The 27,118-nt window shown below is 42.3% G+C and overlaps 1 protein-coding gene across 1 annotated transcript; it reads left to right on the top strand.

Annotated features, from left to right (window-relative positions):
* Positions 1-26,741, top strand: CCT4 (chaperonin containing TCP1 subunit 4). The gene is made up of 14 exons (XM_089669178.1): positions 1-283; positions 3,259-3,311; positions 3,390-3,479; positions 6,737-6,845; positions 13,795-13,937; positions 15,688-15,809; positions 17,367-17,499; positions 20,825-20,964; positions 21,844-21,940; positions 22,224-22,334; positions 22,534-22,664; positions 24,483-24,717; positions 24,799-24,912; positions 26,614-26,741. Exons 1-14 carry the CDS (start codon positions 148-150, stop codon positions 26,626-26,628), a joined length of 1,629 nt encoding a protein of 542 aa, XP_089525304.1. The 5' UTR covers positions 1-147; the 3' UTR covers positions 26,629-26,741.
* Positions 26,742-27,118: the final 377 nt, after the last annotated feature.

Raw genomic sequence — 27,118 nt, forward strand, 5'->3', positions numbered from 1 at the left:
TACGTCCTAGAAACCCCTCCTTCAACCGGCGTTTTGTTCTGGAAGCTTCAGGCTCCGTATTGTGACAGGGGCGAGCAGAATCCATCGTCATCCTCCGCCCAGCCGAGCACCCCGTGATATCCGAGTGTGTGGAGCGCTCTGTCCGTCATGCCGGATAACTCCCTGCCTAAAGTCATGGCAGCGGCGCCCGGGGGAGGAAATGGAGCCAGCAAGAAGAGGGGAGCCTACCAGGACCGGGATAAGCCGGCCCAGATCCGCTTCAGCAACATCTCCGCCGGCAAAGGTGAGCCTCCGCCCGGGGTGGGCCGCATGGGGTGACCATGTGACTGGAGCTCGGCCGGGGGGGGAGAGACAGAGCGCCCTCTAGTGCTGTGGTGGATATACACTGTACAATGGCCATAGCTGTGTAATGGGAGGACACTCCTACAACCCAGTCTGCTTCCAATCAGTCGGGGGCCTTGTACTCTATAGCTGATGGCAGATCGGAAGAAGATTGTACGGTGTGTGGTCACGTCCAATGGGTGTGATGGCAGATCCGAAGATGATTGTACAGTGTGTGGTCACCTCCAATGGGTGTGATGGCAGATCCGAAGATGATTGTACGGTGTGTGGTCACCTCCAATGGGTGTGATGGCAGATCCGAAGATGATTGTACGGTGTGTGGTCACCTCCAATGGGTGTGATGGCAGATCCGAAGAAGATTGTACGGTGTGTTTGGTCACCTCCAATGGGTGTGATGGCAGATCCGAAGATGATTGTATGGTGTGTGGTCACCTCCAATGGGTGTGATGGCAGATCCGAAGATGATTGTATGGTGTGTGGTCACCTCCAGTGGGTGCGATGGCAGATCAGAAGATGATTGTACGGTGTGTGTGGTCACCTCCAGTGGGTGCGATGGCAGATCAGAAGATGATTGTACGGTGTGTGTGGTCACCTCCAATGGGTGCGATGGCAGATCCGAAGATGATTGTATGGTGTGTGGTCACCTCCAATGGGTGCGATGGCCGATCAGAAGATGATTGTACGGTGTGTGTGGTCACCTCCAATGGGTGCGATGGCAGATCAGAAGATGATTGTACGGTGTGTGTGGTCACCTCCAATGGGTGCGATGGCAGATCAGAAGATGATTGTACGGTGTGTGTGGTCACCTCCAATGGGTGCGATGGCAGATCAGAAGATGATTGTACGGTGTGTGTGGTCACCTCCAATGGGTGCGATGGCAGATCAGAAGATGATTGTACGGTGTGTGTGGTGTCACCTCCAATGGGTGTGATGGCAGATCCGAAGAAGATTGTACGGTGTGTGGTCACCTCCAATGGGGGTGATGGCAGATCTGAAGAAGATTGTACGGTGTGTGCCCACCTCCAATGGGTGTGATGGCAGATCCGAAGAAGATTGTACGGTGTGTGGTCACCTCCAGTGTGTGTGATGGCAGATGTGGAGAAGATTGTACGGTGTGTGGTCACCTCCAATGGGTGTGATGGCAGATCTGAAGATGATTGTACAGTGTGTGATGGCAGATCTGAAGATGATTGTAGGATGAGTGGTCACCTCCAGGGGGTGTGATCAGAGTGATGTATAGGGATGTGTGCTCAGGGACAATGTCCCAGTCTTTCATTAGATTCCTCCCCCGTATTGCAGAGTGTGGGGGTCTCCTTATGTTTAGGGTTTATCACCCGGTTGCATTTGTTGCACCAAATTGGAGATGACAGAGGAAGGGGCCGGCCCAGCCTGAGGGTGCCATGGATACATGTGTGATTATGCTCCTCCCCTTTTATAAACAGCAAGTATGGCACTTTGTATTCACAGCAGTTAAAGGAACAGTCCACCTCTTGCAAAAATTTGAAGCCGGACTAAAGTTCCAGAGTGGCAGACAGGCTTTATATTGCAGAAGAGATGCACAATGGGGCTGATTTACTAAAGGCAAATATACTGTGCACTGCAAGTGCAGTTGTTCACTTTGCAAAGGATACCCAATCGTGTGCAATCAAAATTAAAAACAGCATTTTCAGATTTAGAGCAAGTGCACTTGGGCAGCACAGTGGCTAAATGGTTAGTTCTTCCTCCTGGCAGTTCTAAGGATGTTGGTTCAAATCCCAACCACGGCACCACTTTCCTGGAGTTTGCATGTTCTCCCTGTGACTGCGTGGGTTTCCGCGGGTACTCCAGTTTCCTCTCCCACTCCAAAGACATGCAGGTAGGTAATTGGTTCCTGTCTAAATTGTCCCTAGTATATGTATGTATGAATGTAAGTTAGGGACTTGAGATTGTACACCCCTTGAGGGTTAGGGACTGATGTGAGTGTAATATATATATATATATATATATAAAACGCTGTGTAAATTGATGGCAATATATATTTACCTGTAATAAATATGTGCCGTTAATAAATCAACTCCATTGTTTCTTCTGCAATAAGATGCCTACCTGCCTGTTCACTGTCTTCTCCAGCATATGTGCAGCTCAGCTGACATCGGCGGCACTGTCCCTGTGTGTTGGGATGACAACCTCATGCACAGGAGTGACGTCATCCTGCACCAGCCAATGAAGACAGACAAAGACAGGCATCTAGGAGAAAATGCCAGCAAGGGACAGAAACTGTTGAAGTATTCGCAAATACAACTTGTTTTAGTTCCACTTTATTTCGCCAACATAAATCCATCTCACCCTCTCTGAAGCCTAATGACAGCTAACCTCTTCCCTACTCCACCTCCCACCATCTTCAAGCTAACTGAGAATCAGCAGCTCCAAACTGCACTGTCCCATGTGATGCAGCCAGTGTGTGCTCTCCCTGACTGGAAGTTTGGGGAAGCAGCCCTAAAAAGGCAGGATACAACAGATTTTTTTTTTTGTATTGGGCGTCTGGATGGAGTGAGGGGTTTAGAGACTTAAAAACATTCCTACTGACTTTACAAAGAGTTTTCACCATCCTTCTTGTATTTTGCATCATGATAAACCGAAATCCATCTTCAGGGGAGACTCCTTGTTGCTGTAGGAATGTTCGGATGCTGGCTGGTACTCTGCTGGTATACGCTTAAAAATCAGGTGGACCAGTCAGCCTACCACGGTCTACATAGTCTATTAATTTATCAAACGTTTACTTTAGATAGAAACGATAATAGAATGTTTGCTAGCTGAATGGAAGATGGTTGTACTCACTCAAGTAGGTTTTCTGGTATGAAAGCAGAATTTGTCGTACTTTTGTGGTGTAAGAGTAAACTGGTGTTTTATTTATTTATTTATTTTTCTCTTGTGAAGCTGTTGCTGATGCTGTCAGAACCAGTCTTGGACCAAAGGGCATGGATAAAATGGTAAGCTATACATATTCTAAAACATGATGTGAAAATATCTGTGTTGTTCCTGATTTTAACATACTCTGCATTTTTAAGATCCAGGATGGTAAAGGCGATGTAACAATTACAAATGATGGCGCAACCATTTTGAAACAAATGCAAGTTTTGCACCCAGCAGCAAAAATGGTGAGTTTTTGATTTGAATTGTTTTCTAAATGATATGCTGTATTCCTTTTTAAAGGGGAAAACCTTTAGAAGAATATGCAATTCCTTTACAACTGGGAACAGAACCATCCATTTTGTTGGTGAATTGAGGTGCATCCACCCAGATACACTGAGCCCAAGAAAGAAACATCCTCAATGTCTGGACATGGAATAAACATAATGGCGTTTAGAAATAGTATCACAAAAGTCTGTAGTCTTGTTTAGGCGACAGATTAATCTTGTGAGTTTTCTGTTTGTGACCTATGCTTTTGTTGGGTACATACTATGCAGGATATTGACTACTGGTAAATATTACCATATTTTTCGCTTCATAAGATGCACCTGACCATAAGATGCACCTAGATTTTAGAGGAGGAAAACAAGAAAAAAATATTTGGAACCAATGGACTGCAGACGCAGTGCAGGAGATGGCCAGAGGCTGCGGACGCAGTGCAGGAGATGGCCAGAGGCTGCGGACGCAGTGCAGGAGATGGCCAGAGGCTGCGAATCTTTGTGGGGGGGGGGGGTACCCAGATTTGACAGGTAGGAGTTATCTAACCCGTAGTCTTGTGGGACACGTGACAGGTCCCAGAAGACTACAGGCGGCCATTCACAAAGCTCGGTGCTTCTCGTGCATGTGCAGTGGGAAGCCGCAAGCTGTCACAGCCAGGTGCCCACACTGAAGATGCCTGGGCCAGGGAGAGAAGACGGTCGATGGAAGCAGGACACCGTTGGACCAAGGAACAGGTAGGACCGAGGAGCAGGTTCTTCTGCACAGTAGAGCTGAGCGGCCAGCCCCGCTCTAATACGGCGGTAGCGGGAATACCAGTCCGGCCGCTCCATATTCGCTCCTTAAGATGCACAGGGGGGGGTGCGTCTTATGGGGCGAAAAAAAATTGGTAATTTCACAAGTATTTAACACATGCTTGTATTTGTTGACATCCAGTCGCAGTCCATCCACCCCTCCTAGGTTGCCAGATAATGATAGTAGTACTTCAGCTGCCTCACTTTCAAGCACCCAAAAATACCCATCAGATGAAGTATTCACCTGAAACTTCAGGAACACCGTTCTTAGAGTCAAACAGTTGTGTTATAGCCTCCTGATCATCACCTCTCCATGTATTCACCCATAGCAACAGGCTGTTCTTCCTTCTACTAGCTCTGTGGTCACTCCCGAGCAGCACAGCTAAGCAGGACATATTTAGGGTGGTACATGCAACCTGGTCACAGTCTACAGCCACCACCCTCAAAGCATTCCACTTTACAGAATTTGTAGGTTCTTTTCTCTGCAGTTTTATAATGTGACTGTGTGTGGCTCTGTCTGTACAGTTGTGTCTAAATCCCCCCCCCCCACACTAACTGTCACAATTTTAAAAAAGAGGGGCTCCCTGTTATCCATCATTCATTTATTGTATTCTGTGAATAGGAAAACTACACTTCCAACAGCCTTTGCGGCTATCGGCTTCTTTTTCTCAACTACCACGTTGCTGTTGTGCGCTATGGTAGTCTTGTCAGTGTAAAACTGTCTGCTCGTCCAAGGTACAAGCAGACAGATTACACTGGCAGTCTGAAGGAGACCTGCATGGCACCAGCGATCCACTAATAACTGGTGCAATGCTGTCTAGGCTCTTAAAACTAAAATAATTAGTAAATACACACTTTTACCTGTAAGATAAATAAGCATTTTATTATTTTTGTTAAAAGTTTTCCCTTAAACTCCACCCCCTTCCCCCCCCCCCCCAATCAATGTGGGTGCATTTATTTATTTTTGCAATAGGCTAACTATGACTGTTAATTCCTTTTCCAGCACACTTCTGGCATTTCTTTGTAATTTCTGAAAGCAAATCCTGGTCACTTCTGGCTTAATATCTTGGCCCCTGGTGTGAACTCTGACTGAAGTCCGTTACATGTTCCCTTCTACCAACCCAATAGTGCCTCCTTTTATTATTCTTTCCTCATTTAGCAACAGTGAAAAAAATGGGTTATTAGAAGGGAATTACAAAATTATTTTGGTACTTTAGGAAGCTAAAAATTGCTCTGTTGGAAGTTATGAGGCCTATTCACACTATTTATTTTCCCTTTTTTTTGTGCATTAAAGGAACTCATTAATTTGGAATTAGTTTTCGGCTTGTGAAAAACATGCACTTGCTTGTTTACGTAACCCCTTGATGCCGACGTAACACAAATATGCAATCTCACAGAACTGGGCTTTTTTCCGTGGGGCCGCATATTTGCGTACCTGTCTTTGTGCTGGGAGCGCGCTACACAGCGCGCTCCCAGCACAAAGACCGTGGTGTCACTGAGAGCACCGGGTCCCATTCTAGCGATCGGGACCCAGGACTCCCAATTCTGGGTCACATGATCGCTGTGATAGCCTCTGATTGGCTATCACAGTGATCAGTCACTGTACAGCCCGGCCCTCGTGTGTGTCTCTCTCTCTCTCTCTCTCTCTCTCTGATACATTGCATCTCTCTAACTCCTGGCAGAGAGAGAAAAAAAATGTTTGAAAAAAAAAAAAATAGATAAATAAAAAAAATAGCTGGATCAAGGTTTGATCTAGTTCAGTGCCAGGGTTAGTGTTTGGGACAGGATCAAAGGTCAGGATTTAAAAAAATTGGTGTCAGTGTGTTTTAGGTTAAAAAAAAAAAAGACAAAAACAAAATGCGCACTATTGTTTCTGGGCTGTACTACCGGGTACAAACAATAACATACACATATGGTATCGCTGCGACCGTCAAGAGCTGGAGGATTTATTTTGGGTTGTTCTTTGGTGGTAGGTTATGGTAGTAAAAAGAAACACACAGCTAAATAAAAAAAAAAAAATTTCACCATTTTGGGCCAGTTTTCCTTCGATAATAAAGAAAAAAAATCAGGAGATATCCATTACCATTTACCACCAAATGAAAGCCCAATTTGTCCTGAAAAAAACGCGCTATAATCCACTTGGATGCAAAAAGTAGTTGTGATGATATGTACGGTTTTACTATCACATGTCAACGTTGCAAAATTGTGCTTAGGCATTTAGATTTGTTTTACCCTTAGGCGAGAAGGGGTTAATTGGTAGATTCAGCCTGATTCTTAACTAGGCCATTCCTTCCAGATCAGACACAAGGGATGCAGTTGATTTGAAGCAGTACTGTATTTTAGTGTGTGTATTTTGGTTGTTGTGCACAATGGTATGTCCATTTGTTAATGCTTCTTTTTTTTTTATTTTTTTTTATTTTTTTTTTTTATTACAGTTAGTTGAGTTGTCCAAGGCCCAAGATATAGAAGCTGGAGATGGCACAACATCTGTTGTAGTCATTGCTGGATCTCTTCTGGATGCTTGTGCTAAGTTGCTACAAAAAGGTATTTGTACATGCTGTTTCATTGCAGGTTAAAATGTGTCTGTAGACAAAATTTAGATTTTTGGTTTGCTTGTAGAATCCCTTTTCTTGGAGTAAATCATAGGACACAGACAAGTTAATAGTCATTTCTACATAGCTTGTGCTGCCACCTTCCAGTGAATGGACACTGGCCAGAGGAAAAGGGAGGAATTCCCACTCCGCTTAGTTGAGAGGGGGTTATGCCTAAATCACAGTTTTGTAGCAAGCAACGAGGAACCCACGCTGAAGGGGAGGGATCTCTGTTGACCTGTGATGTACTCCCAAGAAAAAGATTTTACTTGTAAACAAAAAAAAAGGTTTTTTAATGATACATCACATACAAAGTAATGAATAGACATTACCACATGGGATGTTCCAAAGCAATGACTCTGAGGGGATGCCTTATGCCTTGATAGGATCTATGGTCTTGTGTCTATGAAGTTCCATGACCACTACCCGATCTCCTGGCTTGTACTAGTGGGTTGGATCACCTGTGGGAAGAGGAAACGAGAGACAAATATCACCGTATACATCATTCAACACCCTAATCAATTCCTGGACATATCTCTCTTAAATTAATTTTAGATCACATGGCACAACTTCCAAAGGGCATCTTGTCCAGGGGTGGGGGGAATAGCCTGCCTATAAGAATTTAAAAAGGGGAAAGTTTAGTGACTTTGTTAGGTGTCATCCTCATCTCAGCCAGAACAGTTGGCAGATTCACCTCCCATCCCTTAAATTTCCCCCCCTGTTGCCTTCCTCAATAAGGTCCTATTTGCCCATTCTACCTGAGCAGAACTCTGTGGATGGTAGGGTATGTGAAACTTCCAGTCAATGCTCATCAGTTTGGCTACCTGTTGTGTAAGCTTTGAGGTAAATGCTGGTCCTTTGTCTGAGTCTATACTTACCAGTCATTCCCATTGAGGGATGACTTCCTTTGCCAATTATCTTCTTTATTTCATTTCTCACTACCTGCCAACTCCGATGTCCTATGCCATGGAACTGTGCTATGATAAGAGGAGCACTATGGCGTGGGAGTCCTATTATACCTCTCTTTGACATTAGGCCATTTGTATCTAATGTAAATCCTTTTTGTTGCCAGTATTTCACATCCCCCTCAGTTGCTGTATATTGCAGTTCTTTAAGGAGAGAATGCTCCAGTAGCATAGATGGGTCTAAAATGGCCAAAGACATTTTGGAGTTTTGTAAAAGTAGTTGCTGAGGGCGGCATTCTTAGCAGTGCAGTTAGCAAGCGGATTGCCTTTGACTACAAAATCAGAGGAAGATGTGTGTGCCTTGAATTTGATTACCATAGCTATGGACCTAGGTTTATGAATGGCATTCAAAAAATTATTTATTAGGTCCGCATGTGATATTCCTTTTCCATCTGCAGTAGTGAATCCCCATCTCTGCCATATTTTTCCAAAGTCATGTACAACCCCGAAAGCATACCTAGAATCTGTGTAAACATTTATATCCTGATTCTCAAAAAGTTCACATGCTCTGGTTATGGCTATCAAGTCTGCTGCTAAAAAAATATCATCTGAAGGTCTGGAACAAGAACCATCTACAAATATATCCAGAGCCTCCGGAATGGGAGTTTGTTGCATGTTTGTTGATAAGAGGAGCACTGTGATGTGGGATTCCTATTATACCAGGGGGTGGGGGAGAGAAACTGTAAGGAGATATATTCCCCACCCGCTGGTATAATAGGACTCCCACGTCACAGTGCTCCTCTTATCATATCAAACCTATCAATTTGGTTTCCGTATTGTAATGGTTAGCACTCAGGACTCTGAATCCCACTTCTGACACCAAATTGATAGGCTCAATTTCTGTCTGTAGCCCGACCTGTCCTCTCTTATCCCTTACCACCGGAACTGGGAGAAATAAAGCTCCAGACACTGAAGTGGAAAAGCAGTATTTCTAAAAGTTTAATACACAATAGATGTTCTACAGAAACTCAACAGGCGTTGCTTAATCAGGATGACCAATGAAACCTTACATTCTTATCAGTATAGATACGTGAAGAACAGAAACTACAAATGGCTGAGAGCTACCATATATGGTGAATCCATTTACAGAAAAATGAAAGCACTTCCTGAGAAACTAAACTGAAGCTGTTACATCTCCAAATGGAGTCATTATAACAATGGATACCAGTTTAAAGATCCATCTCCTTACATGCCTGGGTTGGGATTTCTGCCTTTTACTGGCCAGTATCCATTCGCTTGAAGGTGGCAGCATAACCATTGACTACTAACTCCTTTGTCTTGTGATGTACAATTTTAGAAACTTTTTTTTTTTTTTATGTAGGGGAGGATTATAACCTCTGTAAGGTTTTGTTGTCTTGTGTTTCAGAGATTTATCCTCCACATATTGTCCGTGGGACAATCATTTTATTGGTCAGGAAGTGAAAGGATACACGTACTTTGAAATAAATGGCCATTGCCCCTTTTGCCATGACTTAACCAATCCTACTGCCCCCTTCCACAGATGGACCTTTTCATGACTGTGGAGTAATCTTGACTCCCAGTGCATTGAAATGTTTGTTTTCAGATGCTGAGCTGAGGTGGCTAAATGCACACTGCATGTTGATGGTTGGATTAAAAGGCAAATGAGGTGCATTATGTTAATCAAAGTGTTTTGCATTGCTTACCTCTTATGTATATACTCAGAGGAGATTGGAGAGTGGAAACAATTTTGGAGCGTGACTTTCTAGCCACGTGCTATGCAGCACTTCTTCTCTACGCATAAGCCGATAATCCTGTTGTAGGAGCTTGCAAGCTTTCTACAGAGTTGCCTATATTCTAGAATTATGATACATGATCAGCCTTCTGCTCACCCATCCACCCGTTCTACAAAATTATAAAGCACTTTAGCTGCCTATGACCACAGAATGGTTGACGTTTGTTATCATTCAGTACACATCTGAATATTTATCCCAGTGGGAAAATCCACATTAACATTTACCGTACTGCTCATGTAGAGAATGTTTGGACATGATCAATGATTGTGTTAAATTAGCTTGCACCTTATTATAGCAAACAAGCTAATTATAATATCTAAACATCACCATTTTGTGGCTTGCAGAGTGCAACATTTTTTTTTTTTTGCATTGATTTGCCTGTTGCTTAATGTGTATGCTGTTTTGCTTTTTGCTCTTGTTGCCATTGCTTATCTTATCAGAACTCAGGAAACGCACACAGGAAATAAGGGGCTCATAATGGACCTAGCATCAGATACACTATATTGCCAAAAGTACAGTGCCTTGAAAAAGTATTAATACCCCTTGAAATGTTCCACATTTTGTCATGTTATAACCAAAAACTTAAATGTATTTTATGTGATAGACCAAAACAAAGTAGCACCTAATTGTGTAGTGTGAGGAAAATGATAAATGGCTTTCTGCATTTTTTTTTTTTTTTTTACAAATGAATATCTGAAAAGTGTGGCGTGCATTTGCTCTGATACCCCTAACTAAAATCTATTGGAACCAGTTGCCTTCAGAAGTCTGTCAATCAGTATAAATACAGCTGTTCAGTGAATCCTTCAGAGGTTTGTTAGAGAACATTCGTGAACAGACCGCATCATGAAGGCCAAGGACCATATCAGACAGGTCAGGGATATGGCTATGGAGAAGTTTAAAACAGGATTAGGTTATGAAAAAAAATATCCCAAGCTTTGAACATCCCATGGAGCACTGTTCAATCCATCATCCTAAAATGGAAAGAGTATGGTACAACTGCAAACCTACCAAGACATGGCCGTCCACCTAAACTGACAGGCCGGGCAAGGAGAGCGTTAATCAGAGAAGCAGCCAAGCGGTCCATGGTAACTCTGGAAGAGCTGCAGAGATCCACAGCTCAGGTGGGAAAATCGGTCCTCAGGACAACTATTATTCGTGCACTCCACAAATCTGTCTTTTATGGAAGAGTGGCAAGAAGAAAGTCATTGTTAAAACACACCGTGAAACATGGTGGCAGTTCCATGTTGGGAAGCTTTTCTTTAGCAGGGACAGGGAATCTTGTCAGAGTTGATGGGAAGATAGATTGAGCCAAATACAGGGCAATCTTAGAAGAACACTTGTGAGTCTGCAAAAGACTTGAGACTGGGGCAGAGGGTCACTTTCCATCAGGACAGCTACCCTAAACATACAGCTACAATGGAATGGTTTGGATCTAAGCATATTCATGTTAGAATAGCCCAGTCAAAGTCCAGACCTAAATCCAACTGAGAATCTGTGGCAAGACTTTAAAATTGCTGTTCACAGTTACTCTCCATCCAGTCTGACAGCTTGAGCTATTTTGCTAAGCAGAATGGGCAAGAAATTTCACTCTCTGGATGTGCAAAGCTGGTAGAGACATCCCCAAAAAGACTTTCAGCTGTAATTGCAGTGAAAGGTGGTTTTACAAAGTATTAACTCGGGCTGAATACAAATGCACGCCACATTTTTCAGATATTTATTTGTAAAAAATTTGATAATCATTTTCCTTCCACTTCACAATTATCGCATAAAATCCCAATAAAATACATTTTACTTTTTTGGTTGTAACATGACAAAATGTGGAAAATTTCAAGGGGTATGAACAACTGGGAACAACAGCAGCCCACCCACGAAGTGCTAGGCCACGTAAAATGATAGCGGGGTCAACACATGCTGAAGCACACAGTGCACAAAATTCTCCAGCTGTATGCAGTCAATAGCTAAAGACCTCCAAACTTTGTGTGGCCTTCAGATTAGCACAAAAACAGTGCGTAGAGAGCTTCATGAAATGGGTTTCCATGGCTGAGCAGCTGCATCCAAGCCTTACATCACAAAGTGCACTGCAAAGCTTTGGATGCCGTGGCGTAAAGTGCGCCACCACTGGACTGTAGAGCAGTGGAGACGTGTTGTGTGAGGAATCGCGCTTCTCTGTCTGGTAGTCCGATGGACTTGTCTGGGTTTGGCGGTTGACAAGAGAACGGTATTTGCCTGACTGCATTGTGCCAAGTGTAAAGTTTGGAGGGGGGATTATGGTGTGGGATTGTTTTTCAGGGGTTGCGCTTGGCCCTTTAGTTCCAGTGGAACTCTTAAGGAGTCAGCCTACCAAGACATTTTGGACAATTCCATACTTTGTAGGAACAGTTTGGGGATGGCCCCTTCCTGTTCGAACATGACTGTGCACAAAACAAGGTCCATGAAGACATGGATGAGCGAGCTTTAGGTGGAGGAACTTGACTGGCCTGTACTGAGTCCTGACCTCAACCCAATGGAACACCTCTGGGATGAATTAGAGCGGAGACTGCGAGCCAGGCCTTCTCATCTGACATCAGTGCCTGAACTCACAAATGTGCTTCTAGGAGAATGGTCAAACATTCCCATAAACACACCTAAACCTTATGGACAGCCTTCCCACAAGAGTTGAAGCTGTTCTAGCTGCAAAGGGTGGGCCAACTCAATATTGAACCCTACAGACTGGGATGCCATTAACGTTCATGTGCGTGTAAAGGCAGGAGTCCCAATATTTTTGGCAATATAGTGTATATCTTATGTTAACTGCATATATGGTAGGTAATGTGTGAGTGTAATGCTTAGCTATGTATTATCAAAGATCACGGTATTGCTACTGACAGTGCAGTACTCTGCTTTTCAAAAGGATGATGCCATCTTTGTTCAGATGTTAACATAATTCGCTTCTGTTTTCTGTAATAAGGTGCAGACTTAGTTGGCATAATCATTGTGTACACAAAGTCCAGACGCGGATCAGCCTCTGCTACAGCTCCTCGCTTTGGACTTTTCTACAGTGTAACAATATTACTGTCTGATCACTGGGGGAGATGAGATTGAGGAAATGCTTTCTCCTGTGTGCAGCTAACTGATGACATCTCAGCCTAGACAGGCTCACTTAACTGAAGCTCATGAACTGCAGTTATTTTAAATCAATATAATTGGTTCCACAAACATCTTTACATTTTTTCACATCTAACTTCGCATGTTGTCAGCTTGAATACCATTGTCCATAACAATCTAGGACACTTAATGAGGTCAAAATATAGTGCCTACATCGTTGGTCATCAGAACTCCCACACAAGCAGTTCAAATTAGACAATATATTAAGTTTATCCACAGATTAAGAATTTGCACTGCCTGATGCACTTGCTAGCCGAGTATTGAACAAATCCAGAGTAGCCATATCTGGAGTTGCAAGCCACTTAATCACAAATCTTATCAGATATACCAGGTATAGCCCAGTGGGCATCAAAAATCATTTTAATGCTGAAAGGTGGAGGTTTGTTACATGTTCCACCCGTGTTTTTAGGGTGGAACGTGTAACATCTTCACAATGCTGCAACCTGCTCTGACATCCCTGAAACTGAGACATACAGGGAGAAGTACCCCATACTAGCTGTCACTTTTTAAAAACAGCGTGGCTGTGCAGGGCTCCACCCGTGCAGCCACATCATTCAGTGTTCTGTGAATGAATAAACTACAAGTCCCAACAGCCTTACTGGCCATGGTAGTTTATAGAATCTTCCTGTGAGTATATCTTCTATCCCATACGGGCAAGCAGATATACTGACAGGTCTGCAGGAGACCTGCATGGCACCATCGATCTGCCGATCGCTAGTGCATTGGTTTACACCACAGGCTCCTGCAACCAAAAATAATAAATGTATTTTTTTTTTACCTGGGGAAAAGATGAACTTAAAAATAAAAAAAAATTATTTATATATATATATATATATATATATATATATATATATATATATATATATATATATATATATATATATATATATATTTATATATATATATTTATATTGTTTTACAGTAAGTAAGCATGTCCATTGGTCTGTACTATGGATTTATGTCTTTGGAACATGTTTTAATTGTGCTGTGTGTGTGTGTTTTTTTTTTTTGTTTTTTGTTTTTTTTTTTACCTGCACAGGAATCCACCCCACTACTATTTCTGAGTCATTCCAGTTGGCTGCAGAGAAAGGAGTTGAAATTTTGAGCAGCATGGCTCAGCCGGTGGAGTTAAGTGATCGTGAAACTCTATTAAACAGTGCCACAACATCGCTCAACTCGAAAGTATGTTATATTTAATAGTTTACTGAAGATTTCTTGATGGATTTCCAAATACTTGAGTGCCGTTTGAAATGATAAAGGAGGTAGAATGCTTATTTAAGAGCCGTCATTAAGGTCCAGCTCTGTTGAAGTGATGTGCTTTGAAGTTTTTCTTAGATCTCCTGTCCAGGACAGCACAGTAGAGAGAGGCTCCACCTGCAGAGGCAGAAACAACAGGAAGGACTTTAAAAGAGGCAGTCCCAGGCCTAGTCCTCCAGTATTTGTTTTTCCTCCATCCAAAGAGAACCATCATCTTTTTTTTTTTTTTTTTTTTTTCTCTTCCTCTCTCCTGTGGTGTCCATGGTAGGCATGGGAGAAATCACTTTTTTTTTTGTGTTTACCTCCTGCGTTTCTTTGGATTCTTTCTGAAGTCCCAGCTGCTGGGACAGAAGGAGAGCCCTGTGTAAATAGTTGCTGGTGTTATAGCTTACACCTAAATTAGGAGATAGTCAGATTTAGGTAAGGAGTTCCATAGGATGGCAGAAGCTCAGGAGATGTCCTGTAGGTGAGCATGGGATGAGGTGACAATGGAGCTAGAGAGCAGTTTGGTTGATATTTTGAGGCCAGGTTAGTGATGTAGCCGAGGGCAGAGTTGTGGATGGCTTTGTATGTTATTAGTATTTGGAATTTTATTAGTTGGGTGAGCAGAAGCTAATGGAGGGATTGGCAGAGAGGGGTAGCAGACACTGAGCGATTAGAAAGGTGGATGAGTCTGGCAGCAGTATTCATGATGGACTGAAGTGGAGATAGCCTATGTAAAGGTAGTCCAGTGAGGAGGGAGTTGCAATAGTGGAGACGAGAGATAATCAGGGCATGAATTAGAAGCCTTGTGGTGGTGTTGGTTAAAAAAAAAAGGGAGTATTCTGGAGATGTTGCTAAGGTTGGGGCAGCAAGATTTGGACAGGGATTGAATGTGGGCCTGAAAGAACAGTTCAGCGTCCAGGGTTATCCTAGCACTTTGGCATGTGGGATAATTGTGCCATCAATCTTGACAGAAAAATCAGGGGAAGGGGCACATGGGGGAGGATATATTAAGAGCTCCATTTTGGATTGATTGAGTTTGAGGAAGTGGTGTGATATCCAGTCTATGTCTGTTAGTAAATTGGTGATACTTGAGGAAACTGATGGGATGAGCCGAGTGGTAGAAAGATAGATTTAGGTGTCATCCACATAGAAATGGTATTGGAAGCTATGGGAAGCTATCCGCTGACCCAGGGAGGAGGTGTAGATTGAGAACAAAAGAGGTCCAAGGACAGAATCTTGGAGGACCCTGATGGTAAAAGGAATAGGAGAAGAGGAAGTAGAGTTGTGACACTAAAGGTGCGGTGAGATAGGTAAGATGAGAACCATTGAAGAGTAAAGTCACAGAGACCAAGTAAATAGTGTTGGTAGTCAACTGTATCAAAGGCAGCAGAGAGGTACATGCACCTCCATATCCAGAAGTTCCAGCTGTAGCCTTCATCTCCTTGCAGTAAACGGAGTGCCAGGGAAATTAAGTACTTGTGCTGCTGGGTAAGGTGGCGTTCAAGCAAACCTGTTTTACTATCATTTATTTTTTACTATCATACTATTACTATCAATAGGAGAGAAATTAATGGTTGCTTTAAGTCTGCTGTTTCATAGTGTAATTGTTTCTTAGTGTATTTGTAATTTTATTCTTCTTAGACAGCTATGCTGACATATGTGACCAATTTTTTTTTTTTTTTGGGTTAAGGTGGTTTCTCAGTACTCCAGCTTGCTTGCCCCGATGAGTGTGGATGCTGTGATGAAGGTGATCGACCCATTGACCGCAAATAGCGTTGATCTTCGGGACATTAAAATTGTCAAGAAACTTGGGTACACGAATAAATGGATAGTGCTTACTAACAATTTCAACTGATTTAATTCTGACTGCTTTCAAAATGAAGGTTGGCCGAAAGGTGCCAGGCATATACACTAGATGGTTGAATGAAAATATTCTGAATTGATCAGCTGCTATGGTGTGGTTGATCTTTTGATTTTTTTATTTTGATTTTTTTTTTTCCCCTTCCCTAGGAGGGTGCATAGCAGGCAGACAAAACACAGATGAGTTCAGTTGTAGCGTAGTGTCCTGGAATGTGGAACATCCTAGTTCTCTCTGTGATTAGAAGATTTGTGGATATGCATAGTCTATGTTGCTCATGAAAATTTCACATTAAGCATCCAGACGCAGTTGTACACTACCTGAATAAAATATTACAAGTTTTTTTAGTTAATCTTTTTATTGAAAAAATGAATTTTACAAATGTACAAAGTGTAGAAAATAAAGACAAGAAAACACCAATGCCACCTTTCATTGTCACAGCAGGCCACTAGATTCTCATGTTGCAGTTTTCTGCACTGGTTTGTTAAATATCACTTGTCTAGATGACTGTTCATGAAGATTGATGGAGTAAATTGTTAGTGCAGATAAAGGAATGATTGTTTTTATTTTTCTAGTGTGAAAGCTGTAAGGATGGTTGTTAATCCATCACAATACAGTACAACCTTTTGTTCAGACAGCCAGGTTATGAATCCTGTACTACATTGTTTTGTAACATGCATTGGCTGAGGTAACAGAAAAATACATTTTGGTAACTAGCAATTTAAATAAATCACATGAATATTCAAAGTAACATGAATAATCTTAGGTAACGAAGGGTAATCTGCAATGTAGTGCCTTTCTAATGGACTTCCAATGTGTTGCAGTGCTCTGATGGAGGGTATGTGCATGCACAATTTTTGGTCTGTTGTGGTGTATTGGGTAGCCTATTCAGATGAAGTGGCTTTCCTTATGAATTATGTGGATTTTTTGGGGGGTTTTTTGGGTTTTTTTCTCCGTCACACTGTACGTGCAGAAAAACTGATGGGAACTGATGCACAGATTTCACTTGCAGAGACATCCGTTTTCATGCACTCTGCAACCAAGGTGACTAAATGAAGACTGCTGATGGTTGGATCAATATGTAAATGAGGTGCCTTATGTTCATCAAGGTGTTTTGCATTGGTGCATTCTTATGGATATACTGAACTGGAGAGTGGCAGCTATCTTGGAGCATGCCTATGAAGTCATATATAAAATTATAAAGCACATTTGCTGCTTATGATCACAGAATGGTTAATATTTGCCATCATTCTGTACGCGTCTGAATATTTGAGTGTATTGCCTAGGTGATTGAATGGAAGTGGGAATGAGTACCTGTCAAAGCTAGGTACCCTCTGACTTAAAAATTGTTTACATTGGAGGGAGGAAGGAGAGGGTTAAGGCAGAACCTACAATTTTGAGTGAAGTTCCACTTTAAGTATCCAGCTGTAGCTCTGTTGGCACAATATTTCCTAAAATAAACTTGCAAACCACTACTTGTCCTGTATATTAATACTTTTTTTGTCTCTTAGAGGAACCATTGATGACTGTGAACTGGTTGAAGGACTTGTTTTAACACAGAAGGTGGCAAACACTGGAGTAACACGTGTAGAGAAAGCAAAGATCGGCCTGATCCAGTTTTGTTTGTCTGCTCCAAAAACAGATGTAAGTTAATTGTCTGTGCATGGTGTTTTTTTTTTTTTGTTTTTTTGTTTTTTTTTTTGTAATCTGTAGGGTGTTGTATAAAAAACTTTTAAATTTCAATCTCCACCCCCCCATCTTCTTTACAGGAAGTGTATCATGAGCATGCACTTTGTGATAGACAAATTGAAACTTTAGGAGTGAGTCAGTCCAGCTTAGAAGCCAAGAGGCATTTCTACAGGCAATAAAGCGCTCAGAATTTTTGTCATTGACTGTAAATTTTTTTTTTTTTTTTTTTTAACTCGAAACATGGATGCTGGGATTTGTGAATCCTGAATTTAGGCTGATGTCTTAATGCTGGCGACAGATCTCCAGCGTCAGGATCACAAAGAGACTGCCTGCTAGTGTCTATGGACTTCCTCCCTAGTTGGGCAGCAAGATGTTAGCCACTGAGATTCGGCAGCGTTTGAAGCCAGTAAGGGAGCACTTTCAGTAAGGTACCGTATTTTTCGCTCCATAAGACGCACTTTTTTCCCCCCAAAAAAGGGGGGGAAATGTCAGTGCGTCTTATAGAGCGAATATAAAGCGGCCGGTCCGGTATTTCTGCCACCACCATGTCAGAATACCAGGCCGGCCGCTCAGCTGTTCTCTCCTGCAGGGCCTTACCTGTTCCTCACTCCAGCGCTGCACAGTCTTCCCGCGCTGGCTTCTGTGACAGCCGGGTGCCCACTGCGCATGTGCTGCACTTTGTGAATGATCCGGTGTCTTTTGGGACACATGACAGTTCCCAGAAGGCGCCGGGCCATTCACAAAGCGCAGCGCTTCTCGCGCATGCGCAGTGGGCACCCGGCTGTCACAGAAGCCGGCCCAGGAAGAAGAGGGAAGGATAACTCCGCGGAAGTGGGAGCGGGTACCTGTCAAATTCAGGTACCCGCTCCCCCTCCCTCCCCAAAGGTCTGCAGTCTCTGGTCGTTCCCTGCACTGTGTCTGCAGTCTCTGGTCGTTCCCTGCACTGTGTCTGCAGTCTCTGGTCGTTCCCTGCACTGTGTCTGCAGTCTCTGGTCGTTCCCTGCACTGTGTCTGCAGTCTCTGGTCGTTCCCTGCACTGTGTCTGCAGTCTCTGGTCGTTCCCTGCACTGTGTCTGCAGTCTCTGGTCGTTCCCTGCACTGTGTCTGCAGTCTCTGGTCGTTCCCTGCACTGTGTCTGCAGTCTCTGGTCGTTCCCTGCACTGTGTCTGCAGTCTCTGGTCGTTCCCTGCACTGTGTCTGCAGTCTCTGGTCGTTCCCTGCACTGTGTCTGCAGTCTCTGGTCGTTCCCTGCACTGTGTCTGCAGTCTCTGGTCGTTCCCTGCACTGTGTCTGCAGTCTCTGGTCGTTCCCTGCACTGTGTCTGCAGTCTCTGGTCGTTCCCTGCACTGTGTCTGCAGTCTCTGGTCGTTCCCTGCACTGTGTCTGCAGTCTCTGGTCGTTCCCTGCACTGTGTCTGCAGTCTCTGGTCGTTCCCTGCACTGTGTCTGCAGTCTCTGGTCGTTCCCTGCACTGTGTCTGCAGTCTCTGGTCGTTCCCTGCACTGTGTCTGCAGTCTCTGGTCGTTCCCTGCACTGTGTCTGCAGTCTCTGGTCGTTCCCTGCACTGTGTCTGCAGTCTCTGGTCGTTCCCTGCACTGTGTCTGCAGTCTCTGGTCGTTCCCTGCACTGTGTCTGCAGTCTCTGGTCGTTCCCTGCACTGTGTCTGCAGTCTCTGGTCGTTCCCTGCACTGTGTCTGCAGTCTCTGGTCGTTCCCTGCACTGTGTCTGCAGTCTCTGGTCGTTCCCTGCACTGTGTCTGCAGTCTCTGGTCGTTCCCTGCACTGTGTCTGCAGTCTCTGGTCGTTCCCTGCACTGTGTCTGCAGTCTCTGGTCGTTCCCTGCACTGTGTCTGCAGTCTCTGGTCGTTCCCTGCACTGTGTCTGCAGTCTCTGGTCGTTCCCTGCACTGTGTCTGCAGTCTCTGGTCGTTCCCTGCACTGTGTCTGCAGTCTCTGGTCGTTCCCTGCACTGTGTCTGCAGTCTCTGGTCGTTCCCTGCACTGTGTCTGCAGTCTCTGGTCGTTCCCTGCACTGTGTCTGCAGTCTCTGGTCGTTCCCTGCACTGTGTCTGCAGTCCATTGGTTCAGAATATTTTTTTTTCCTTGTTTTTCGCCTCTAAAACCTAGGCACGTCTTATGGTCAGGTGCGTCTTATGGAGCGAAAAATACGGTAATTGAAAGGCTCCCCTGCTAGACTCTGCTCCTGTCAATGTGTCACTAAAGGCAGTCATCCATGTTACATCAACAAGAACCCCTTTAGCTTCATAAAAGATAACTATGTTTTGTTTTAGGCCACTCCTGTAAAATGTGGTACATGCACAAGGTGTGGCTGATTTTAACCACTTGCCTACTGGGAAATTATACCCCCTTCCTGCCCAGGCCAATTTTCAGCTTTCAGCGCTGTCGCACTTTGAATGAAAATTGCATGGTCATGCGACAATGTACCCAAATGAAATGTTGATCTTCTTTTTTTTTTTTCACACAAATCAAGCTTTCTTTTGGTGGTATTTAATTGCCACTGGGGGTTTTATTTTTTGTGCTATAAACAAAAAAAGAGCAAAAATTTAAAAAAAAAAAAAGTTTTTCTCTGTTTCTATTATAAAATTTTGCAAACAGGTAATTTTTCTCCTTCATTGATGTGCGTTGATGAGGCTGCACTGATAGGCAGCATTGATGGGCACTGGTGAGGTGGCACAGATAGGCAAGACTGATGGGTGGCACAGGTGGGCGGCGCTGCTGGGCACACTGTAACTGCTTGAGGAAAGTGCACCCGGCAACTGCATTTATCGGTGATCTGCTGTGTCATTGGACACAGCTGATCACGTGGTAAAAGGCCGCCATGATTGGTCACTTACTATATCCCATGATCATTGGCGCGCAGGGGGGAGTGTTCTGGAATGACGTCCATGGACGTCGTTCCACAACCAGACAACCGCGCTGTAGCCGTCCTTTGGCTATAGCGCGGTAGGGAACTGGTTAAGCTACATGATATTTTAATTAAGGATTTTTAGAACGTCTGTCTTATTTTAAACATGACTGGATGTGGTGGAGTAGCTGCAGATTATGCAGTAAACAATTTTACAATATTCAGTTTCACAGCGTAAACAAAACTGCCCAAAGGGAAAGGTAAAGGGAATACCCTTTTTGCCTTATGGCATATGGACAGGATAAGTATTTTGTGTGACTGTTTACCTGACTTTAACTTCCCTGTGTGTGGGGTTTTTTGGTTTTTTTTTTTCTTTACCATGTATTATTTGAATTGTAAGCCCTAAGTTTAATTTCAGATGGACAATCAAATCGTGGTGTCAGACTATGCACAGATGGACAGAGTGTTACGTGAGGAGAGAAACTACATCCTCAATCTTGTGAAACAAATAAAGAAAGCTGGATGCAATCTTCTTCTTATACAAAAGTCTATTTTAAGGTATAATGAACAATATCACATCAGTTATGTTCGATTGACTGATGTATAGGGACCAGTGACCTGTAATCTATAATGCTGATTTTTCTGTAATTGCTGTCATATGTCTGGGAGCAGGTTATTTGCCACCCACCGATGGTGGAGAATTTAGTTATGCCACGTTTTGTTCTTTTTAGAGAACTGCTTCAGCGAAGTTGTAGAGACTAGCTTACAAATAGAAATCATTATGTTTAGATATTCTAAATGCAGCAGTTCAAATCATTTCCTTGCTATTGTTAGCCAAGAAACATTGGTTCTAGTATGGGCTGTATCTGTGCTGTACACCAGCTCCACCTTCTGCCTCTAGCATGAGGAATAAACACCTTAATTTGGAATTTTTGATAAAAGTAAGATATTTAAACACCGTCCATTATTTATTTATTTTTTTTTTAAGAAAGTTCTTCTTTGATGGACATATACAGGCAAATTCCTAGTGTGCCATGAATTGGCTAAGGACACAACACACTAGTGACTGCTATAAGCCATTCAACTATGTGCAAATTAAAATAGCATTTTTGTGTTTTGTAAATAGGCAATAAAAGCAAAGTAAAAAAAAAGCCAGCTAAAAAATATTATTATTTTACAGTATTTATATAGCACCAACAGTTTTGCTCAGCTATACTATAAAATACTATACAACATTTAATATTTACAATAATAAAACCTACTTTTAAAAAATGTTTAGTTCTGACCATAAAAAGAAAATGTCTACAAAAGCAGTTGATTTTTCCCTTTTAAATACCATTATTACACACTGCTTAATCCTATTTGAGGTAAATATACCTGTTTGCTTGAATTAAAATGAATGCTGTTTGATTTGATATTTTTGCTTGCTGTTATCAGGGATGCCCTTAGTGATCTTGCCTTACACTTCCTAAATAAAATGAAGATCATGGTGGTTAAGGACATTGAGAGAGAAGACATTGAATTTGTATGCAAGGTGAGACTACATCACTAAACATGGACCCTGTTTGCTCTCTGCAATGACATGCACTATTATTCTCTGTGCAAGGCATTCCCGCCTGTTTTTGTGTCATTTTTGGATTACTTTTGGACTTCCTGAGTTCAAAGATCAGCATTTCAAATATGAGATTAGTAGCTCTGTGACAATATTTTAATTGGTGTTCATTTTACATGTTGCTCTATTATATTTTATGTATGCCAGAAATGGCTAATTTGTTCATGTTGAGAGCCCAATTTGTTTCCCTTTTATATTTCTCCAGACAGTTGGAACTAAGCCAATTGCACACATTGACCAGTTTACTCCAGACATGTTGGCATCAGCTGAACTGGCTGAAGAAGTTAGTCTTAATGGGAGTGGAAAACTAGTAAAGGTAAGTGTGTTGTTTTTTTGTGGATTTTTTTCCCTTGTTCATTGAAGAGATTAGTAGACTTGTTGTTTTTTGTGTATATTCTCTATGTATAAGTGGTTAAATACCAAACCTACCTACAGACCTAACAAGAGATGTTTTGTGGTGAGGTCCATTGTTGATTCTTGTTATAACTGTTTTGTCCCTGTTTCTTTTCCTGTAGATAACTGGTTGTGCCAATCCTGGAAAAACGGTTACAATTGTTGTTCGTGGATCCAACAAACTGGTTATTGAAGAAGCTGAACGCTCGATTCATGATGCACTTTGTGTTATCCGCTGCTTAGTTAAAAAGAGGTATTTTGTGTAGTTCTATCAGACCTTTTTTTTAACCACTTGCCATCCTGCCTACTGTTCCTTTGGTGCAGATGGCGCAGCCATTCATAATCACATCCATGTATGTTGCCTGGCACATGGGCGTGCAGCGCAATGCTCCTGTGACTACTGTAACCACCTGACACAGCAAATTACTGTTACCACGACCTGGTCATAGTGGCTGGCTATGATGTGATGGCTATGATTGGTCATAGCGATCACATGATTACAATGTAAACAAAACAATCATCAAAGGTTTCCATTCATGACTGCCTGTTTAGTGTTGTGAAGCTGTGATTGGCTCACAGTTACTATATGGTACCTGGCTATCTGTACCATATGATTTAGCTGTAGCCGGTCGCAGCATGTCAACAGTAACTATGCTATCATGAATGATAACCTATTCATGACAGCTAAAACTATGCCTTATAACCGTGAACTTCACAGTAGTAGAGTGACTACTCTGATGGGATGGTTAAACAGTAAAAGAACAAGAACAGTGAAGAATTAATACTTTTATTTATATATATATATATATATATATATATGTATGTATGTATGTATGTATGTATGTATATGATTTTTTTAATTATTGAATAAAAGACTGTTAAATGTATTTATTTAAATTTTTTCCTCCATACTGTCACCAGTCCATATCCCTGGTCTACACCACACCAGCCATCTGACGATGCTGTACTGCACTGGTGACAGTATGTATAAAAGAATTTTCCAAAAACTGGCTAGGTCTCTTACTAAATTCCTTGGACTGCCTACTTTCCACAGACAAGTCATTTGGGGGGCATTTGTACTGTCCTGGAATTTTAAGGCTGCAAGAAATAAGACAACCAGTACATCAAGGTTGATCAATTTTCAAAAATACTGTATACACCATATTGTAGATGCTATACCTCTCACACAAACCAATTAATATACACTTTCTGGTCTTTTTTTTACCAAAGACATAGAATGCATTTTTGCCTAAATTTTATGGAGAATTATTTTTTTTTTTTTTTTTTGTTTTCAAAAAAAACCCAGTGGTGATAAAATACCACCAAAAGAAAGCACTGTTTATGTATGGAAAAGAAAAAGTTGTAAATTTCATGTGGGTACAGTGCTGCTTGACCAAGCAATTTCCAGTTAAAGTAGCACAGTGCTGAATAGCAAAAAAATGGCCTGGTCATGAAGGGGGTAAAACCTTCCTGGTAGTCAAGTGGTCAATTTTTACTTAATCCAGAGGAGAAACTATTGAAACTATAGCACATCATAAAATAGTGTTGCTCCTTTTTATATAACACTGTATTCCCTGCAGGGCCTTTCCTTTTTTATTTTTTTCTTTAAAGACAACATCATTATGAACTATTCACATCAGTCTCTTCTTCCCTTGAGAGACATATGTTGTGTAATGTGCCTACCACAGTTTCCCCCCTGTAGACATGTATGAAATAATATGATACCACCATCGTTCACCCAGAGTAGATGAATACAGAGAACAGTGGCACGAGAAGCTCAGAGGTGACTTGGCATGCAGGCTGAGTTTGACAGCCTGGCGTCACCTTCTCTATGATGTTTGAGTGGTAGGGTATTGACGCCCAATGAGGGTATGACTGGATCTCTACGGACAGACTAGACAAGAGCAGAGTTTTTGTTCAGTGATTGTGCACCAGTGAGTTTTGGATCAAGTTGTGGATTAATTTATGAAAGGAGTTGCTTTAGGAATAGACAGTTGTGCCTGCCTGTGTGAGAGAGAATGTAGAAGAGCGTAATGGGGTTGTCCTTCCTTTTTATTTTTTTTCTTTATAGAGCTCTGATTGCAGGAGGAGGTGCTCCAGAGATTGAATTATCCCTTCATCTAAATGAATATGCTCGAACCCTCAGTGGCATGGAGTCTTACTGTATCCGAGCCTTTGCAGATTCTTTGGAGGTTATTCCATCCACACTTGCAGAAAATGCAGGTCTTAACCCAATATCAACTGTGACAGAGCTGAGGAACAGACATGCGCAGGGAGAGAAGACAGCTGGCATCAATGTGCGGAAGGTAATTCTATTTGTTTGTTTTCCAACTATATCACCCTGCAAGAAGGAATAGATTGTTTAAAAATGGATGTTCTGATTACAGGGAGGAATATCAAACATTTTGGAAGAGTTGGTTGTTCAACCACTGTTGGTGTCTATCAGTTCATTGACTCTGGCTACAGAAACTGTTCGTTGTATCCTGAAGATTGATGATGTGGTCAGTATTTAAATAGTTTTTCTGTATTTAAATGCATGCAGCCTTGTGTTTTTATTTGAAGTGGACTTATCCCCACTGTAAAACTCTGCCCTAATAGCAGGTACCACAGAACCATAGCTACACCCGAACTACATCGTGCCAGTGTGAACCTGGCCTAATGCCATGTGAATGAGCCCTTCGTAGGATTTAGGATGCTGAATTCGGCATTATGTATGAAATATTAGCATGATATAGGTGTGCTTTCTATGGACTACTGCTTCTTGCACATCATGTGACTTATTCAATAAGGTTGCCTGTCTGTATGCTAGCAGTTTCATTAGACTAGTCATATTTGGCTTCTATTAGTAGATGAAGATTTGTCATTACTTTGTGCTTTCAGGCTCTTGCAGTTGGCTGTGCTTTCTTGCTTTTGTCATCTTATTTCTCAGACCTGTATAATCAAGGATGTATAAAAAGTAAAATATATTTTTTCACTTGGTGTATCCTAAAGTATTGGATGCTGCACACTAGTTTATCTGAATACCAAATAAAAACATAACCAAATATGCTTGTAGGTGCGCTTCCTTGAAATCAATAGTGAAAATTCGAATCACCAAATGCAATACATCAGATTAGTACACAAACCAATTATCATTAAAAAAAAGTGCTCATGCCTGTGATGAAATGAATTTGTGAATCAACAGTGTCCTTGCAATACCTTCAATGTGTGAAGAAAATCAGTAGATAAGTATTCTCCAAATGTGTCATCCACCACAAGGTATACAGCCTCTGAACAGATCCACATGATCTCCAATTGGGACAGATCATGAAACGCTTGTGTAGTAGAACACTGGAAGAACAGCATGACATGTAATATTCACCAGGAGATCCACATAAGCCGAGAGCCATAAAGTTGTCAAAATGTAATATAAATAATCCAAAATATTAAAGAAAAGTGGGAGCCCTTATAGTGTAAGACCACCAATAGAATCACCTTTATTCAGCAGTAGAAAGGTGCTTCCAATGTGGGTATAGAGACGCAATCCCCTGACGATGTACTCTGGTACTAAAACGCGTTGGGAGGGGTCTAACCAGTGGCATTTTTGTGTGTCCCTGTACCCACATTGTATTTAGGTACAAGGTTTACCCATAACATATATTGATTTTGGAGTGCATCACAGAACACAGAGATTCCTCTCCTCTTTGTCTGTTCCTCATTGCTTACCGCAAAGATAGGAATGGTTATAACTGAGCTGGGAATTCCTGTCTTGTTGGTGGTAGCATATTCAAAGTAGTCACTGAATATGAAGCGTCCTATGTCCAGTGATGTACTCCAAAAATGATTTGTTTATTTTTTATAACTTTGGGCCTTTTTATGGTGTAGTCTTAGCTGCCAGAAAAACACCCATGTGTGCACACTGCCAGCCAGTGCTGTGCGCATTCATAGACAACACGACTCCCAGCAAGTCCCTGCTCCCTCCTCCCATTTTGACAGCAGCAGGCGCATATAGCACTGATTTTTCTCTTGAATCAGAATATTCTTACCCTGCTAGCAGCATGCTGAGTCTGACAGGATGTCATCACATGCTGGGAAGTTCAGACCAGATGTTCGTCTGAAAAATGTTCTCTTTATATTAAAACATGTACCTTTTTTTAGGCTTGCTAAAGTTTTGCATATGCCCTGTACATTGATTGGTTACTTTTTTTTTATCTTCCCCCTAGGTCAACACACGATAGATTTCTTGCTTACGATCGCGAACTCTGAATGCTATGGCTTTCTATGGGCATCAGCGCTGGCTATAAACCTGTGTCGGCACTTAATTTAATAAAATTGTTATATGAACTTGAAACATTTGTGTGTTGTTTTTTTTTGTTTTTTTTCCCCTAGTCATTGATAATATTGAGATTTTCTCCTTCTATATACTGTATTTGTCACTGCACAAGACGCACTTTTCCCCCCCAAAAAAATGGGGAAATGTCTGTGCATCTAACGGAGCTGATATTGACCAGGATTGTACCTTGGAACCTGTCACGTGTCCCAGAAGACCATGGGGAGGGAGGACAACTTCTGCTTCCGATCGCCTCGGTGGCTGCTGTGGGAGTGGGTAACTGTCAAATTTGGGTACCCGCTTCCCCCCCCCCCCTGCTGCCCAAAGGTCCGCAGTCTGGTCATCTCCTGTACTATGTCTGCAGTCTCTGGATACTGGATCAATCTGGAAATCACTGG

This window comes from Staurois parvus, unplaced genomic scaffold (assembly GCF_062004578.1).
Source record: "Staurois parvus isolate SC_StPar_1 unplaced genomic scaffold, SC_StPar_1.0 ptg000070l, whole genome shotgun sequence".
Taxonomy (NCBI): Eukaryota; Metazoa; Chordata; class Amphibia; order Anura; family Ranidae; genus Staurois; species Staurois parvus.